The sequence below is a fragment of the Lycorma delicatula genome, chromosome 1 (genome assembly GCF_047948215.1).
Source record: "Lycorma delicatula isolate Av1 chromosome 1, ASM4794821v1, whole genome shotgun sequence".
In the NCBI taxonomy this organism is placed as follows: Eukaryota; Metazoa; Arthropoda; class Insecta; order Hemiptera; family Fulgoridae; genus Lycorma; species Lycorma delicatula.
In genome coordinates this window covers 168,576,951-168,595,715 of record NC_134455.1, presented here as the reverse complement: position 1 = coordinate 168,595,715, position 18,765 = coordinate 168,576,951, and the positions used below count along the sequence as shown (strand labels likewise).

The following is an 18,765-nucleotide window of genomic DNA, read 5'->3' as shown; positions in this document are numbered from 1 at the left end:
AAATAATAACGTTATCTTACAATAAAATCTGAGATAAGATCTAGTTCTAAATCTTAGGCTAATAGATATTTTCTTAAATTTATATCTTTAAAATGAAGAACATCTAACTACTACTTTTTTATGCAAAAAAAAAAAAACTTCTGACAAAAGAAATAAATCAGTATTATCAACAATAATAAAAACGGAACAGTAATCTATATCAGATAATATAAACACCATGAACATTTGTCACCCGTCATCCATCCCACCGGCTGACTGATTTATAAATTTTAACAGATCGATCGTGAACCATCTCCTATCACCCTATCTCTATTCTTTCTCCTCGACCCTCTCAGTAAAACGCATTCACTCTCTCACTTACTGAAATGTAAAACCCATTCTCTCTTTTCTCCGTCGACCACCGACCGTTCACGTTAAATAATGCAACTCGCGTTAATTTGTGCATGGCAGCATACATGTTTAATGCGGCACGGGTGGATCTGTTATGCCATCGTGAATCCAATAAAATTTAATTTTTGCATCGATTGTAATTAAATTTCCATAGCCACAAAACTAAAATTCTAAACACCGGCCATACATATTTGCATCAAATAATTACCCTCGTATTAATTTTATTGTCCACCAAATGGGAATGCACTTTCGGGTAAACAATAATGATAATAATTACAAAAAAAAATTAAGCTTGCTTTTAATAGCATTTATTTTAATTAAACTATAAGATGAATAATAAATATATATTTGAATAAGTATTTATATTTTAATTAGAACGGAGGTCACACGAAAAAACAAAATAAAAAATAAGTTTATTTCGATTAACAAGTTAGATCAAACAGAGGATTTCTCATTTTCACATTTCTCTTCACTTGTAAATTTCTACGCCCGCTATTTGAGAAATGTGTAATACTTAAATTTGACATTTAAATTTATTTTGGGTTTTACCATTAATTAAATTTCTAGTCTCGGCCTTTCATCCGAAGGTCCCGGGTTCGAATCCCGGTCAGGCATGACGTTTTCATACGCTACAAAATCCCAATTCCATATCCCGCGCAAATGTGATATCATAAAGCCAAAAAAAAATTAAATATATTAAAAGTTTATATTAAGCATTAATTAGCGTTACCAGACCAAGTACTTGCGTTTTTTCATTACACGGGATCGACAGAGTTACAATAAAATATTAATTTACTGGAAAACCGTTTTCTCTTGGTGCCAAAATCTATTCGAACGGGTCCCATCTATTGTTTTAGGACCCAGATGGAAATCTAGGTTTCTAAAATAATTACCGAAAAAGTTTCCTATGAAAGTATTTACAATTTTTATTACCTTAATTCTTGTTCCAAGAATTATTTTTGTTAAAATGCACGCCCAGTTGCTAAATTACAAAAAAAACTTTCTCTCAAAGGATATAGGGTTTGAAGCTTCCTGTATCCAAATATGTAAGTTACGCGTAGGTAATTGGATTTGATTCTTTACGTTAATAATAACTAGTAATACAGTAGTTTTGATTGTTAAATTTCATTACGAATTATTCAACTGAAACGTTCAAATTTACTCGTATTAAATGGTTTATAAGTTAAGTTAGCCTGTATGTGTTTATAATTAAATATTACATAACATTCGCAATATACTGTAATACCGTATCATCACAAGATTACGTTTTGCCTTCAAGACTCAAATAATTTTCTAACTATTAAAAATAAAATAAAGAAGTGTACTATTTCTGTACAGAGAATGCGATAATTTCAAGCTAAAAACATAGCATCTAATTACATCCTTATAATTATTATTATTTTTTTTTAATCAATTTCCTTTAGTACCTGCAACCCACCGTTGAAAAAAAAAACTTTTTTTTATTTTATTGTTAAATAAAGTTTAATTCTATTCTGTTATTCTGTCATAATAATAGTAATTTTTACAAAAAGTAATAATAATATTAAGAAAAAGAAACTAATATCAAATATAACCTACAAGATAAAATTATAACAAGTTTTTAAATTGCGAAGAATTTATCCTTTAACACATGTTTCCAATATAAAACTCGATCAACTATAAAACAAATTATATAATAATAATAAAATAAGGTACATCTTGATTACTCTTTACTGAACAAATTCTTAAGCAACTTTTAGCATTAAAACTTTATCTAGTTACCTTAGAAACCATGATGTGTTTATTATTACTCCAAGTAATTACTTTTAAAAAATCGCTTGGTTTCAAAACTAAACTCGATTAAATATGTGAAATTCATTATTTATTCTTTTCTACTCCATTTCTCTCCTTCTTTCCATTTATGAATAAATATAAAACAAACTTCACAGAGCTGCTTAAAAAAAGCAATCAATTTTTTTAACATGAAATTACCATTATTCATTAATTCAATAAATTATTTTACTGTAAAGTATACGTGAACTACTTTAATGACACGACTCATACAAAAAAAAAAAAAAAATATATATATATATATATATATATAAATGTATAATATGTGATTATAATAACGTGTATTTCGTGTTCAATACTAGTATTGGATATTCGACTTAATGCTACCTGAGAAGTAGTATAAATGTAAAAAAAAAAACTCTTCTAAAAAATACTCGTCATAGCGTTTCGTAAGAACCATTTAATTGTCAATAATATTTTATTATTATTTCTTTTTTTTCAGTTATTTATTTAATTAGATTCTTACTTATATATTTTTCCTCAGTGTCTACTGATAATGACTACATAATAATCAAAATAGCAATTAGAATTAATTTTCGTAAAAAAATTTTTTTTTAAGCGTAATTTTATTTTCAATTTAGTATAATGTCAAAATAGAAATTTAAAAAAATACCTAATTTCTTGTAAACAGTGTTCAAAAATTAAAAAAAAAAACAAAAAAAACTTAAAAACCAATTTCACTTTTATAAAATTTGTTTTAATATCAATCGTAGTCCTACGATCGAACATCTACTGTTTTTATCTGCTTCTAATTACAATGAGTAACCATTAAATTAAAAAAATAAGTAAAAAGATTTCTCGTTCGTCATGTACTACTAAATATAAACCGATTTAAAAAAGAAATGTGTACGGAAGAACAGTTATCGTGCACTAAACAATTTAATGTAAGCTTTTTACATTAATTTTTGATAGTCTATTGTCGCTTGATAAATGTAAAAATGATATTGTAACCGTGTTTCGTGATTAACCTTGTGTTAGGAGGAGAAGAGACCAATATTTAAAATTAATAAACTACAATGTGTTTATCGATTATTATGTAATATACTTGCATAATACAGCAACATATCATAACATAATTGTAACTGCAACACATCTTATATATAAAAAAAAAAAATTGGGCTGATATTCTATTTCCAGTTAGTCTAGACGGATCGGGCATTATTCGGCTCGGAAAGGCCCACACATATCTCATCAAGCGACAACAGATCCCAAACTTGAGTCTCCTCTGAAAATTCCTCAAGAAATTCTCATTTATTACATACTGAGGAATTTTCCGAGGTTATTACCAACAGGAAAATCGCTTTTAAGGTCTGTCGATGTTGACGTATTTGTGGACCATTCCGAGCAGAATAAAAAAAATCAGCCCGATTCGTCTAGTAGAAATTCTTGATGGACTGGAAATAGGTTTTAAGCACGCATTTTACCTGTGGTAGGAAAGGAAAGAGTAAAACAAGGTGGTTAAGGATGAGACGTCTTGCAAATGGAATAGGTTTTTAGCCGATTTGTTAAATATATAACATTACTTTGTAATAATAACGCTGTAGAGCAGCACGGGTCCAATAGGTTTTTAATAGAGTTTTTTAAATACTAGTATACCTTCAACAAACCTTAAACTTAATATTCACAAAATAGTGTCATCGTACCATCAGACGACTATTTTTTCCTATCAATTTTCTTATTGAAATAATAATAACAAATTTAAAAAGTAAAGAAAGCTTTCAAAAATTTAACAAATATTTTATGAAAGAAAAGGTACAGATATTTTAGCAGTAACAATCGAAATAAAACTAATCAAAATAAAGACAACTAGTGATACTTTTTTCAGTAATTTTTTTACAGTTCTTGATTAGAGACGAATAGTGTATAATATTTCTGAAATCGATAAATCTTAATAGTCACCAGTTGCGGTTACTAATACAGGAAAATCTAAACAAAGATTACCGCTACGTTTTAAACAGTAAAACTTTGCCTCCATACATTATTTGAAGAATGTAAATCGTGTAAAATTTTCAAAAATAAGCTTAGAAAACTGAAACGAATTTATAAATACGATATATCTCTTTGTCTGACAAAGTGATGCCAGGTGTTTACAACATTTCTAAATGTCTACAGTGATAGGTTACTAAAATTAAACGTAATTTAGTCAATATAACCACTTTTTTTAGTAGCTTAAAAGCAGTCTGTCATTCACCGTGAACAGTGGTAGCATCTACGTCTTTCATTCTGAAGGTTTTTGGTTCGAATAGCCTATATTTTTGGCATTTCTTATAAGCTACAAATAATACACATCATATTCCTATCCCTAATCCTTGAGCCTATTGCTGAATTAAAACTCCAAAAAAGTGAAATAAATTTAAGTACAAATTTAATAAACTTTAAATATATTATCATACAAAAAATGTCCACTACAATTAAATATAATAATTTAATATATATAAGTTAAGTTTGCTACTTAACTAAGAACGCATTTAAAAAGTAACTTATATTTAATTAATTAATATTTTACAAAATGAAATACATTCATTTGATTAATAATAACTATACAATAATTATATATATTTTTGGCGTACTTTGTAATAATATAATAATGTTAAACTTCGACATTAATTATACATGTTAACGAACAAGCACCAGGAAGAAGACTGAATAAAATATGTTAAAAAGACAATGGCTTCAGTTGCAATTAATTCTTACAACTGATTATTTACATTTACATTTATTTACGTTATTTACGTTTATGTCAGCATGATGCTATTACCTAACTTATATATATTGTAATTTATAAGTACAAATCAAAAGTTAATTCCCTCCACCTAAAGTATGTTGGAAGTGAAAAAAACAAAAAAAAATAATATGCACGCAATAACTGCATAATTCCCACAATGGAACTGAATGATCTATAGTTACAGAACAATTTTTAAGTGTCGAGTTATTTTTAATAATTAATAAGTGAAAAAATAATGTGAAAATGATACTCACGTGTACAAGGCATACTTTTGGGATCCTTAATGGCACGGTAAAAACCGGAATTACAGCGACACTCAGAAAATCCATGATCTGGTGCTTTACTATGTGCAGGACACGGCTGACAATGTTCATCTCCAACAGCTGGCTTATACTTTCCAGGCGGACACACTATAACATACAAATAAGAAACAATTTTGAAACCAATACAATAATGTTTCAGTTATCCAGGTTTTTCGTTGAGATTTTAATACTTGTTTAAAATTTGAATACCGATTGCGCTCCAGAATCGGAAGAAAAAAAAAATTTGATAGGCCGCCCACAAATGACATAATTCTTTTTCTGCTGATTATAACTACGTGAAGCAACATCAGCTCATTTGAAAGATTTCAGTGAATCTAGGAGGCCTTGAAAAAGTGGTCACCCACAAGAGAGTCATTTTGGAAAGGTTATAGTGGAAAATCACCCTCATCGCTAATTAACGTCTAGCTATTAATAAATATGATTAGGTGTTGAAATAGAGTAAAATATCAGCTAGAAGCTGGAAATTGGTAAGAATGACGAGTGTTAGGACTTTCTTTTCCGGACCAAGGATCGAGAATCAATGCAGACATTTATACTTAAACGCTAGTGATTTCTTACGGTCATTTCGTAAGCTGACCGTATTGAAAAGTAGCTCAAATCATGACAAAATCGCCCTGCGAAATCGAAGAACATTAATAATTTATGGTCAAGCGCATCTCTCAAACAATCAAATCAACTGATAAATGTACTGAACACAGATTTCATAAACGCTACAAAGAAAGAGAATTCGGCAGTAAAATCATAACAAATTCCTTCTTCTTCTCAAATCCAACAAAACTGGAAAAATATTAAGGATGAATTTAAAGGAAAAATTAAATATGGTCACTAATAACCTGAAAACTCTTTAATAGACATAAAAAATTAATCACTTTAAAATAATAAAATCTATTGAACAAGACTCCAAAATCAATAAAACGATTTTAAAATGAGCGTAAAATATGTAATTAAAAAAATTAATAGCACAATCATAAATATATAGAGTAATAAACCACATTAATATCTTAATAAAGCAATAAACATATATCAATTTAATTTTAACTTTTATTATATGTGAAATATTAACGTTTCCTCAGATTACCAATAAAATAAGAAACAGACTCTATTAACTTTAAATTAAAATTAAGTTCTTAGAGAGGAGAAAATACTCGTATTATTATCAAAATTATTATTGTGTAAAACTTATCCGTAATACCAATATTTTTATAGCTAAAGCATAATTTAAACAGTAAACTGAAAAAGTGTATTGAAAAAGAAAGAGAAAACAATTAAATAATAAAAATAGCCCGGGGAAAATTTTATTTAATTCTTTACTGTTTGAAAAAAAATGTGTATGTAATATAAATTACAATAGGTAATTTTTATATCGTAATTTTAAATTGCCGCTGGAGGCATCCTTTCAATCAAAATCAAACAATGTTGTCAGACACAAAAAGCTTATAGAAGGTTTCATAACAAATGAGAATTAAGAAAAGTAATATAAAATCATTACTCAGTGTAGTTACATAGAACTGTGTACTCAGAATAATTTATTAACAAAATTATGTGAAATTACTATCGTAAAATAAGAAAGAAATCCCCCCCCCCAAAAAAAAAAAAAAAATATATATATATATATGTAAACCAACAAAAACACAATATTTTAATTGCGTTTACCGAAATCCAAATAAAAAGCTACGAAAAATATTCGATGGAAAAGTAACCCCAAACAAGTATACGTGGAAAAAACTTATGGTGAGAAAAATAGCCGTAAATTTTATGAAAACATTAAAATGGTAAATCATTGTTCTATATGTTTACATAACAACGCATGAATACTTACTTTTTGTTTTGAAACTACTACAAGAATCAGGAAATATTTTTACCTCGAAAAACTTCTGGTAAAAAAAAAGGATCAAATAACTTTATTATCGTAAACTTCATCACTTCAAAAGCATAGGGTTGAAAAATAACATACGGTTCCGAACTAAATGACAATTGTAATTATTTCAAATACTGTATCAACAATTTTCTAAACAGCTTAGCCGTAAAGTATTTTCAGTCATTATAACAATAATAATAATTGTTAATTGAAATCAAAAACAAAGAAAAAAATACTGTTTAATGAAAATAAAATATTGATGGCACACAAAATCATATTGATAAACAATTGGGATCCAACAGGTTCAGAGATTTTGGATTTTGATGTTATCTTCGCTTCGTCATTTTACCGAAAACACAAATCGCATGAAAATGAAATATAATTACATCTTTAACAAAATTATTTTTGGGAAGAATAAGATGGCTTAGACATTACAAAAAATTAAAATTATTTTTACCTTTATTGCTTAAATCTATTCCATCACTCCTTGTAATATTACTTGTAAAAGAATAAAAACATGCTTGGAAGTGTATCAAATATAAAAAAGGAACGCGTGATCTACATTTCATAGAACCGGTTTAAGCTTTCTTTTGCAATGCGAGAAAACATTAATAAAAAGTTAATAATTAATACAATATTAAATTCGGGTGCTATGTATTTAAAATCATCACCGTTCAACTGTCAGTGCTACCACTGAAAATACTACAGGAAACTTGTTTGAATGTAGTTTAAATGTACAATTATTTTAGACTTTGATTGTCAGTATTAATTGTATACTTCGATCGTTAGGATTCAATTTTTTCTTTTTTTTTGGGGGGGGGGCGAAAAACGTAGGATTCGATTGATTGCTGCCTATCGTCTGATGTCTGCCCTGAATCCGAACAAGTCCTCAACAGCCACAATGTAAAAGGGCTTGCGGACTGTTATGAGGCAATGCAACAATAAAAATAATTAATCAATAAACGTTATTAAATAAAAGGTCAAATATTATTTGATTAGGAAAAAACATGTCTGGACTAATTTCATATACTAACACTACTAATTTAACTAATCATTTAAAAAACGCTTGCATACACTCATTGGTTTGACTGATCTGATACGCATTTCCATTCCTTCCTTTTTGTCGTAATTTTTTAATCACAAAATATTTACCGATTATGTTCTAATATATAATTTGCTCTTATACTTTTACATCATTAATACTTATTTCGAGTAATAAATAAATAGAAACCTGAACGTCTTAAAATGCGACTCAGAGATTTTGTTTTTGTTTTTTTATTATTCTGTGATAAAGTAGTATTTTTTCGATTTAATTTTTACAAATTTTCATTTAGAACGTTACCAATGTTCCTGGTTTTCAATATTCTTGTGTAAATATTTGAAATCATTCTCTTCCTGTATCCATTTTTGGTTGTCGTTAAGCATTACGCTAAATAAAAAAGTATTACTTAAACTTTTATTCTAGTTCCTACAAGTACAAGACTTATTTTCTAAATCTAAACAAAATTTTTACTAAATTAAGCTTCTTGCTTTTCTTGATCTACTTTAGATATCCTTTACAACTTTACTAGACAAATAACAAAACTCTTCTTCAACTTATTTATTACGTCTTTAAAACTTAATTTTTGAATGATATAATCTTTTCCGTAAAATTTTTATTATTTGTGTTTTATTCTCATTATTTTTTAGATTTAATTTTTACAACGCTATTCCATTTACGACTTTTTCTACCTAATTTATTTTTTCGGTAAAAAGAACCGAACAACGATCTTAATCCTGTAGTTTAATATTCTCCGCTTTACTTCAGTCAAAAATTCGATTCCTCCATTATTGCTTTATTATAGTACAAAAACAAAAAAAAAAAAGAAGCTAATTACTTGTCTCTTCGTACTATACTGCGTTTGCTCGTCCTCGTTTGTTCTTATGACAGCTACCTAATTCTAATAAAGAATACATTCGAAAATAAAATTATTATTTCTGATTTTAAATTATTATAATACATATAATCATATTATAACAACTACATCATTAAAACAGAATGCTCTATTTTTTTAAAGATTACAAATTAGAGTGTAATATTTTAAAATATAAAATGTGAAACGTAATATTGTATATGACCTTTTAAAATTGCAAGTAATTTTAAATATATCATGACCTCGATATTTTATAATAATGATATTTAAAATAATAATATTTCATTTAAAAGGATGGTAGAATCAAATTAGGAAAAACAAACCGATAAAATAATATTTTTTAACGTAAAATATGATGGGAAACATTCTCCATTACACTAAAAAGTTATAAAGATTTACGACATAACTTTTTTCATATCAGAAAGAGCAATCTGACTAACTACAAGCAGTATTTTTCCTTGTAATGAAGTCACTGTTTCCCGGAATAACTTTCTGTTCAAATTTAAGCAAAAACTTTTTAACCGATTTTCAGAATCATAAGTCTAACGACTAATTGCAGAAATATTTCTTTAAAAAAAATTAGAATAAGACTAAGGAAAAAAGTATAAAAATGAAAAAAGCTGAACAGAAACAATTAAGCGAATGAAACAACGGCGGCGTTACGGGACCGGTCTGCAAACTTAACACCACTGTAATAAATGTTATTATTGTCTTGGAGGGGATACACGAGGAATTACCTTAGCCTAACTTTTTAATAGAACATTACCTCGGCACAACATACAACAGTGAAAGTGAAGTGAGTATTCTCATCTGTATCTCGCTTTCATAAATCAAACTGGCCCTTTTTACAATGTCAGCTTATATTATAATTTGCATACTGAGCTGAGTATTATGCAAATTGATTTTTTTTTCATTCTTTTTCTATTATTGATCTACAATTTTATTTCTTATTAATATGTAATATCCCTTAATTTTATGTATCTTCATAATAAAAAAACTAATGGTATTAAAGAACAGTATTTTATTTTAATAAACAGAAATTTTAGTTACAAATAGTTTAACTATCAAATCATATGTCTTCTACCGATGAGAAAAATATCGTTGATTACTTTTCAATATCCTAGTAAAATTAAATTTGGGCGCACAGATTTTCCTTTGACCAAAAACATGCAATAACGAAAAACAGTAAAAAGTACAGATTCCTGAAAGCGAAGGATTTCTGAACATTTTTTTTTTTTTAATCAAAATTATTTTCCACAAGATTCAAATTTTACTTCCCAACATTAATTAATGAACCTGAACAAAATTAGACTTGGTGAAGGGTAAGATTTTAATAAATAGTAAAAATTAATTCAACTCATTAATTTTATAAAAATTAATTCTACATAACATATCTGCTGAAGATGTTGCAAAAAAACAGTTTAAAAAATTGATGTTAATATTTATATAAATTTTATACATATATACATTTATACACACATACAAATTTATAAAAAGTGATTCCAAATTTCACGGCAATCTCTCGGAAGATAGCCAAAGATAAGAAAAAAAATTCATATAAACATAGGTCTTAAAACGGTTCGTTAGCGAGTTTCAGCACGCGAACAATTTAGCCCTGCTTTCTAGTCCCTCTGTGAAATTAAATTCTTGGGGTACAAATCGAGGGGTAAATTTGGTGCTTCCTTATGATTTTTTATCTAAGAACTGAAATAAAAGTGATTCCAGACTTCTATCTCAGTTAGGTTTTACGAAAAACGGGTTAAATACGAAAAAGTTCGGCCGGTAAATCACTTTTCCGGCAAAGGTTTCAAATAAAATAACTTTGTTAACTTACCAATAAACAAATAAAAACTTCAAGTTACTTTGTACAGAATTTAATTCTTAGAAGCTTGATGTAAAATTAAACACAAATTTGAAAAGTACAACTTTAATTAGAGAGAGAGTAGAAAACAGAGCTAAATGTTTCGCGAGCCGAAACTCGCTAACGAACCGTTTTCTGACCTATGTTTATACGAATTCTTTTTCTTATTTTTGGCTACACAACCATCTCCCGATAGATTGCCCGTCCAATATGGAACACTCTGTATGTATGTAATAAATATTCATTTTTATATTACTTACTGAGAGGAGTAAGAATATAAACTTTCTTGCATCATTTACTGGCAACTTATTATTCATTCCATATATACTGTATAACTATAGACTAGGAATAATTTTCCTGAAACCGCACTTCATCTGTTGAAATGAAGATAGAAGCATCATGGATTCCTTCGGTAATATTCTGCCAGAGCAACTGGCAGTAATTTACTTGTTTACCCTTATCATGTTGTTTTAATTCATGCATAACACTCATGCAAGAGGCTTTCATTTGTAAATCATGAAATATATACCGACATGATGTTCGAGAAACTCCTGTTTGTTGGGCTAATCGTCTTGTTGACTTGTGAGGACTCCTTCCAATACAATTCCCTTTTTCACTAAATCTTGAATTGTTGATTTTGCAATAACATTACTTCTAGGATACATCCCTTGAAACCTTTCACAAACCAAATTTATTGAAGTTGTGAGATCATTTTCCACCACATTGAGAACATGCTGCTCAGTTAAATACACAATGTCGCACAAATACTACAGACTCATTGAACAGGGAGGGAGGGTTGAAGGCTTATGAGTGAGTTAATGACCTTCAACTAACACCCATGTGTGATAAACATACAATCTTCTGATATAGGAGATCTTCGGGCAGAAGATACAGTGTCAGATGGCTGGTTTCATATGGCCTACCCAATAAAATTACTATTATAAAATAATAGTAATAAAATTACTATTATAACTAAATGAACCAAATTGGTTATACAAAAGCTTCATGAAAACAAGGTACAATCTACAAAACACCACTCACAATAAACCTAATAAAATAATGATGCTATACAGTAAGAGCTCACAACGATGCTCTAAGCACAATCAGTAGAACCCACATTAATAAAGAACAGTGTGCACAAAAAAAATAAAAATAAAATAATGACAGCGACCATAAAATTTTCTAGACATAACATCTTTAATATATTATAAAGAACTCTTACTTCAATAAGTTACATCAAAATTGCTGAAGCAATTATTGACAAACACCATTTTTTTTTTTTTGGAAAGTTTTCTCTCCATGGTTAATAAACATTTTATGCTAGGTCTATTAAATTAATAAAATAAATGATGATGATCTTGCTTACAGCACACTAAATACCTGTAGAAAATTAAGATTTTTCTCAGCAACCATGGAAACCAAAGTTCCCAAAACTTCATCAAAATCTGGGACTGAAAAAACTTTCATATACAATATTTTCTCTAATTATATTCATACTACAAAAAAAAAGTACTGGGGGCCAAATCATTTATTTTTAATTTGATTTTAATACCACAACACCTGGGATTCAATTAACAGCAATAACTCAGTAATGGTCAGCCTGAGATTTAACCATAAAAAAAAATCAGTAACTAAATGTTTTAATATTATGTATAACAATTCTCATATGCTATTTTGTTACAAAGTTGATTTCTTAAAAAATATGCATCCCTTCACAAAAGTCATAGATTACTTAACTGTATTAAAACAATCAGTATGAGAAATTCCAAACATTGAACCATTTTATATGCACAAGTTATCACATCCAATGAAGAATTAACTGCATCATGGCATTTTGTTGTGATTGTCAGAGAAAAAAATAGATAACATAAAAGATAATATAAAAGAGAATAACAATACATAAAATATACTCAAATTAAACAACAACTTGAATAATACAATTTAACTTTAAATTTCTACTTAACCAATGTATAAAATCAATTATTTCTGCGATCAGTGAACAAAAAATTTGTAACTACACACAAAAACAATAACAATAAATCTAATTAAAATAAGTGCTTATAAGTTCTATAGTGAATTGTTATTAAATAAATTTTAATGTAAAATAAGGCATAAAAAATCATATAAAAATTAAGTCAATGAGCAATTAAAAAATGTTACAAAGAGCGCATAAACAGAAGAAAAGATTGAATCAATTATCACTAGAGGTATATGTACAAAGAGAAAGACTGTTTATGTTTCATGTCTTAAGAGTAAGCAATCTAGAGTTGTGATAATAAACGGAAGTTAAAAGCAGACAGACAGAAATTTCTCTTGAAGAAAATTATTTAAACTGAGAGTAGTACTCACTTTAAACTAATAACAAATACAAATCCTCCTCTTGCACTCGACTCAAATATATATAATTTGTTATTTCAAATTCAGATGTTCTAATTCCAGCAGTTTTAAAATGATATGAAAATCATGTTTATAAAGTATAGCTAATTTATATACAGTATCTACATTTATTTAAATTAAATTAAGTAAGAACTAACTAAGATTAAAATAAAGCTCCAAGATCAAATGGAAACTAACAAAATCAAGAAGCTTATTTTCATTTCTTATTTACAAAGGAGTTGTAGGGTGAGGTAAATACACTGTTCATCAAAAAATAATCCTTTTTTACTAATCAGTAATCTAAGATCTCAAGAATCCAACAAACAATTGACATAAAAAGTATTATGCCAGCTGTATGAACTGCTGAACAAACCAAAGAACCAGTTAGATTCTTTCTCTAGTGCAGGCTTTCTACTTATAAAATAATTCACTGATCTAATTCAAAATCTAAATTTACTTGTGATGTTATATTCCAATAGAGGATTAAACTAACAGAATTTTAAATTACATGACATAAATACAGAAGAAACTGACAATGAGAAAGTTCATTATATTTTTCTAAATAAAATACTTTATTGTTTCTATTGAAAATTGCCTTGGGTAACATGATTCAGGTTACATATCTGACATAGCAGAATAATTGAATTCTTACTTCCAATAAAAATATTGGCATTTAAACTCAAATTAAAGAATGTTATCTTTATTTGTATTTGTAAGATAACAGACTGCTGTAATATTACTTTTTCAATGATGATGCTAACAGCTAACCCACAGATGAGTTCATTAGCATATCTGAGATATACAAGAAGAAAATGTATAATAAGTAGTTATATAAATGGAAGGAACACATATTCAAATGTTTCATAAATGGTAAAACTTTACTTACAATAAAAATGCATTAACACTTTAGGAACATTACAAATAAAAGAGCTAAACCTTACCTCTTAAGCTATAAATTGACAGCAATTACATACATTTTACATAAATCTAAGTAAGTAAAATCAGTAATGATATTTAAATTAATAAGCAAAAATTATTTATAGATTTGTTGAGAAAAAAACCCAATCACAAGGACTTGATTGTAAAATAGTAATAATAAACTAATAGACAATAATAATAGATTATTCATTACTATTTCTCACTGATAATTGGTTGTTTAAGTTTAGAATTACAACTACCGACTTCTTTATTACTGCGAAGGGAAAAAGTAAAAATATTTTCTGATCAAATGCAGTTTTAGTAATTTCATAAAATGTTTTTTTCATCATTGATCCCAGAAACTTCACATGAGTAACTTCTCCATGAAAATTAGCCGAAAGATAGCTTGCATTCAAATAATGTTTTTTAATCAACTTCCCCAGACCAACTTGGTTCAGTTTAAGTGTCAATTATGAATGTCTAAATTTCTTATGAAATCTTTCTCCCTAAAATTGATTCTTACTTCAATTATAATTAGTAAACATCCCAATGGATGTAGTTGATAATTAGTAAACATACCAATGGAAAATTTATATTACAAATTTTTTATAAAGAATGTTATGTATTCTTTCCGTATACAAAAAAAAAAAATTAGCGTTAATTGTACAATTTTTATGCAAATTACATAATAAATTTGACTCAAACATGGTGAAAAACAAAACTATTCTGATAGTGTTTTTAATAAAAGAAATTCAATAAACAAACATACTAGCATTTATCTATGATAAATAAAAAATTGACTTATCAAACATATACACTTTTTTTACTAAGTGGATACAAGTATATTAGTTCAACAGAGGATAAACACTGATAAAGAAATAAACACTAGAGAATAAAAATAAATTATGTTAGACCTGCTGATGACAGTTTGATATTAACTAATGATGTAAGATAACAAAAAATAATCATGCGGCACAGAACATAAGAAATCAAGAAATATGAAATTAAAATTATCATTATGAAATCCAATTTATTAGTAATGGGTTATCAAAAAATAACAAATGTATTGCAATATTTACATAAAATGTGTGAACCCAGTAAATGGCAGTCAATGTGACTAAAAGTAGAAAGAGAAAAAAAAATAAGACAAAAAATACAACATTAAGACTACAGCTTAGAAGTAAAGCGGAATTAATTTATTCTGAAAATAAAGTGTCACGATGTATTATATAAAATAAGTTTAAATAAGAAAAATAAAAGGTAGTGTAACAATTACAGAAATGGAAATATAATTCATACCATGATTTTTAAAAATGAGATTAGTCACCAAAAAGAATCATATGAGAAGAATATACACTAATATTGAACGATAAAATAATATATCTAATAATAAAGTGATTATTGCTACTTTATATCTAAACTTTATTTTATTAAAATATGACTTGATAACATTTTTTTAACCAATTAAATTCCAGATATAAACATAGTTTTAATTTTTGTATTCTGATTTTACAAGATTTTTATTACATAAAAATATAAGAAGTTCTTCACTTTTTTTTACTGAATATATAAATATATATACATATGCCTCAGCTAAAGTAGTCAAATCATATTACTAATAACCATGACGAGGTAACTGGGAGGATCAAGTATAGAGGAAAGATTTGAAAGCAGTGGAGTAATGAAAATACAAAAAAAGTGGAAAAAGAAAAAATAGATTTAGTCTGAAAGGAAGTAGAATTATCAGGCAATGAGAGATAATAAATAATGAAACAGAATTAAAATACTTTTTAAGTCAAGTACACCTTTCTTTCTTTTATTTTCACTTTAATCTCTGGAACCACTGTAAAGTATTACTTCAGAGGATGAATGAGGATGATATGTATGACTGTAAATGAAATAAAGTGTGAAAAAATATTTGTATAAGAAATTTAATAAGTGTACAAGGAAGTCATGTGGTGTCCACATCAGATTTTTTATTATTATTAAATTGCAATTTTATTTCATCTCATCCTCTGAAGCATTACTGAACAGTGGTCCTGGAGGCTAAAAAAATGAAGATCCCCTCAGCTGGTGGGCCTCAAATGAGATATTATTGAAATTTCTAGCTGTGTTAAGTTTTACAATCCTTGACAAAAGTATTTTATTTTTAAAAAAAGAGGTATAATAAATAATAAGACAAACACTATCTGCAATTTTAAAATAGTAATTTTATAAAAAATGGTCATAAAAATATTTTAACATATACTGTACTTATATACCATAACATATTAAATAAATCTGAGAAAATGGAAATATTTAATTTTGGTAGTATCTTTAAATGCCCTCATGTAACATATTAAAAATTAGGCTTAACCAGCATTAAGCTGATACATATGAAAATAAACTGAAATAAAGGCAGATCTGAACAATATATATACTTTTTAAATATTTTATTTTTTTGTAGTCTAAACATTTAAACTGCTTCTGAAGCTGGAGATATTATCTTAATGGTTAGACCAAATTTTTATTTAATTTCATACTCTTAAAAACATTCAAATAAAATTTACTTAAGAACTCACAAAGATAATTTTAAAAACATTTAGTTATCAACAAATATTAGTAAGAGAAGGTATGAACCTTCTCTTACTAATTACTCATCAGTCTTCATTAACATTTATTAAAAAAAAAAACCCCTAATTTTGATTACTTACTTCCAAATTTGTATTTTTGCACATAACTTATTTAAAGTACTTCGTAAAGAAATTATAATTAAAATAATCTAAGAAAACAAATACACAAGTTCAACAAATTAAAGAAACATAAAAGTTTCTTTTGTTAAGTAAATCTTTCCAGAACAAAATTTCCCAGCATTAAACATAAATTTAAGGAATCTGAAAGAAATTCTTATAAATATTTAATAGAAAAAATTATTTAACAGCACTGAGGTATGAGCAGTAGGAAAGCTAAAAATAGATATATTTAAAAATATAATGTATGAGAAATAGAAACCAGTTACAAATTAGAAAAATGTTGGTAAGTTTCAAAATTAAAATTTTAAGATTAATCAGGCAAAAAAGAAGGTGAATGTGACCAAGATCCAAGTTAAAAAGATCCTTGGTCACTCAAGATCAAAAACATCACCAAGCATTCAAAATTAGCATTTTAGTTAGAAAAGGTAATGTAAAAAATTAAAAATTTCAAGAAGACAGCTTTTAAGAATATGGTGCAGTTAAAAGATTACAACAAAACAGAAAAGCATTCAGAAGGGTATCTGACAAGTTAATTCATAAACTACTAATGCAAATTAAATAAGTATTGTAAAAATAATATGCAATATAATGAGAAAAATCTAATTAATATTAAAAAACCCTTATTGATTGAATAAAGCATTATTATATCAATATAATTATTAAGTAAACATAAGTAAAAATACTGCTTATATTCTTTTAGATTTAAAATAATTTAGTCGCTGAATAAGAGACAATAATGCCCAAAATACTCATCTCCTGTAAATCTATAAATCTATAAAGATGAGTGTTTAGATATTAGATACCTGCTAGAAGAGAAACAAATTTATAAGCAAAGAAAGGAGAAACACTAAAATATAATTTTTTGATGGTGGAAATCATAACATCAATATTATACATCATGTTTAATATGACTGTCATGTCATATATGACTGTATATTGTATGATATAATAAACAACTAATAAAAAGAAATATTTATTATAATGGTAATTTTGAAAAGAAAAACTTAAAAACCTATAATATTTTTAAATATTAAAATAGTACACCAAAAAACAAGACTTTCTTCATTTAATTAAAGGAAATCGGAGATTTATCTGATTTTTTTTGTAGTATACGAAATCTAAATAGTAGTAAATAGGTTACTCCAGGATTTTGCTGTCAGTAACAAATTTATAACATGTTTTTTTTTTCAGAAAAAGAATTTAAATGAATGCAATAAAGTATATTCCATAGATGTACTTTAATATGTTAACAAATAACATTTAAAGTATGTATTTATAAACCTGAATATATATAAAAAAAATAAGCAATATAAATTATCATTAAAAGGTATTTTACACAGTTTCAAAAAAAAATTAACTTCCTCGATTCTAACAATTTATTTTCAAATCCATTTGTCATTCTGTTGGTAGAATTTATAATTCTATGTAGCAGTTGTTAAAAATGCTTTTTTTAATTAATAAACTAAGTTTTTTCTTTTTCTTTTACCAATCATATTGGCATGCAATAGATTGTATAGTCAACTGCAGTGAAACAGAAGATCATGGAAAAAAAATGAAAATACACATATTTTATCTACTTTCAATTTGGAAATTCTTGATGTGATTCCATTAACCATCAGACATCAGTAAAAGAAGTATTCACTAATAACATAAGTATATAATACTACTGTGTTACTATCATAGCAACATACTATCATAGCAAACTACTAACATAGCCTACTATCATAACAGTTAATCTGAAATGGCACAAACTACCATTTATCTGGCTGAAATGGATAAGAGGCTGGCTCCTCCTCTGACTGGATAATTAATTATTTGATTTTTTAGTTTGTTGCTTTC

General features: G+C 27.0%; 1 protein-coding gene across 1 annotated transcript in view; it reads right to left on the bottom strand.

Moving 5' to 3' along the window:
- The window catches only part of Eph (Eph receptor tyrosine kinase), an 807,314-nt gene that overhangs the window by 74,543 nt on the left and 714,006 nt on the right, over positions 1–18,765 (bottom strand). Inside the window, exon 7 of the mRNA XM_075367017.1 lies at positions 5,200–5,355. Within this exon, the coding sequence (XP_075223132.1) occupies positions 5,200–5,355 (156 nt within the window). The remainder of the gene's footprint in view (positions 1–5,199; positions 5,356–18,765) is intronic.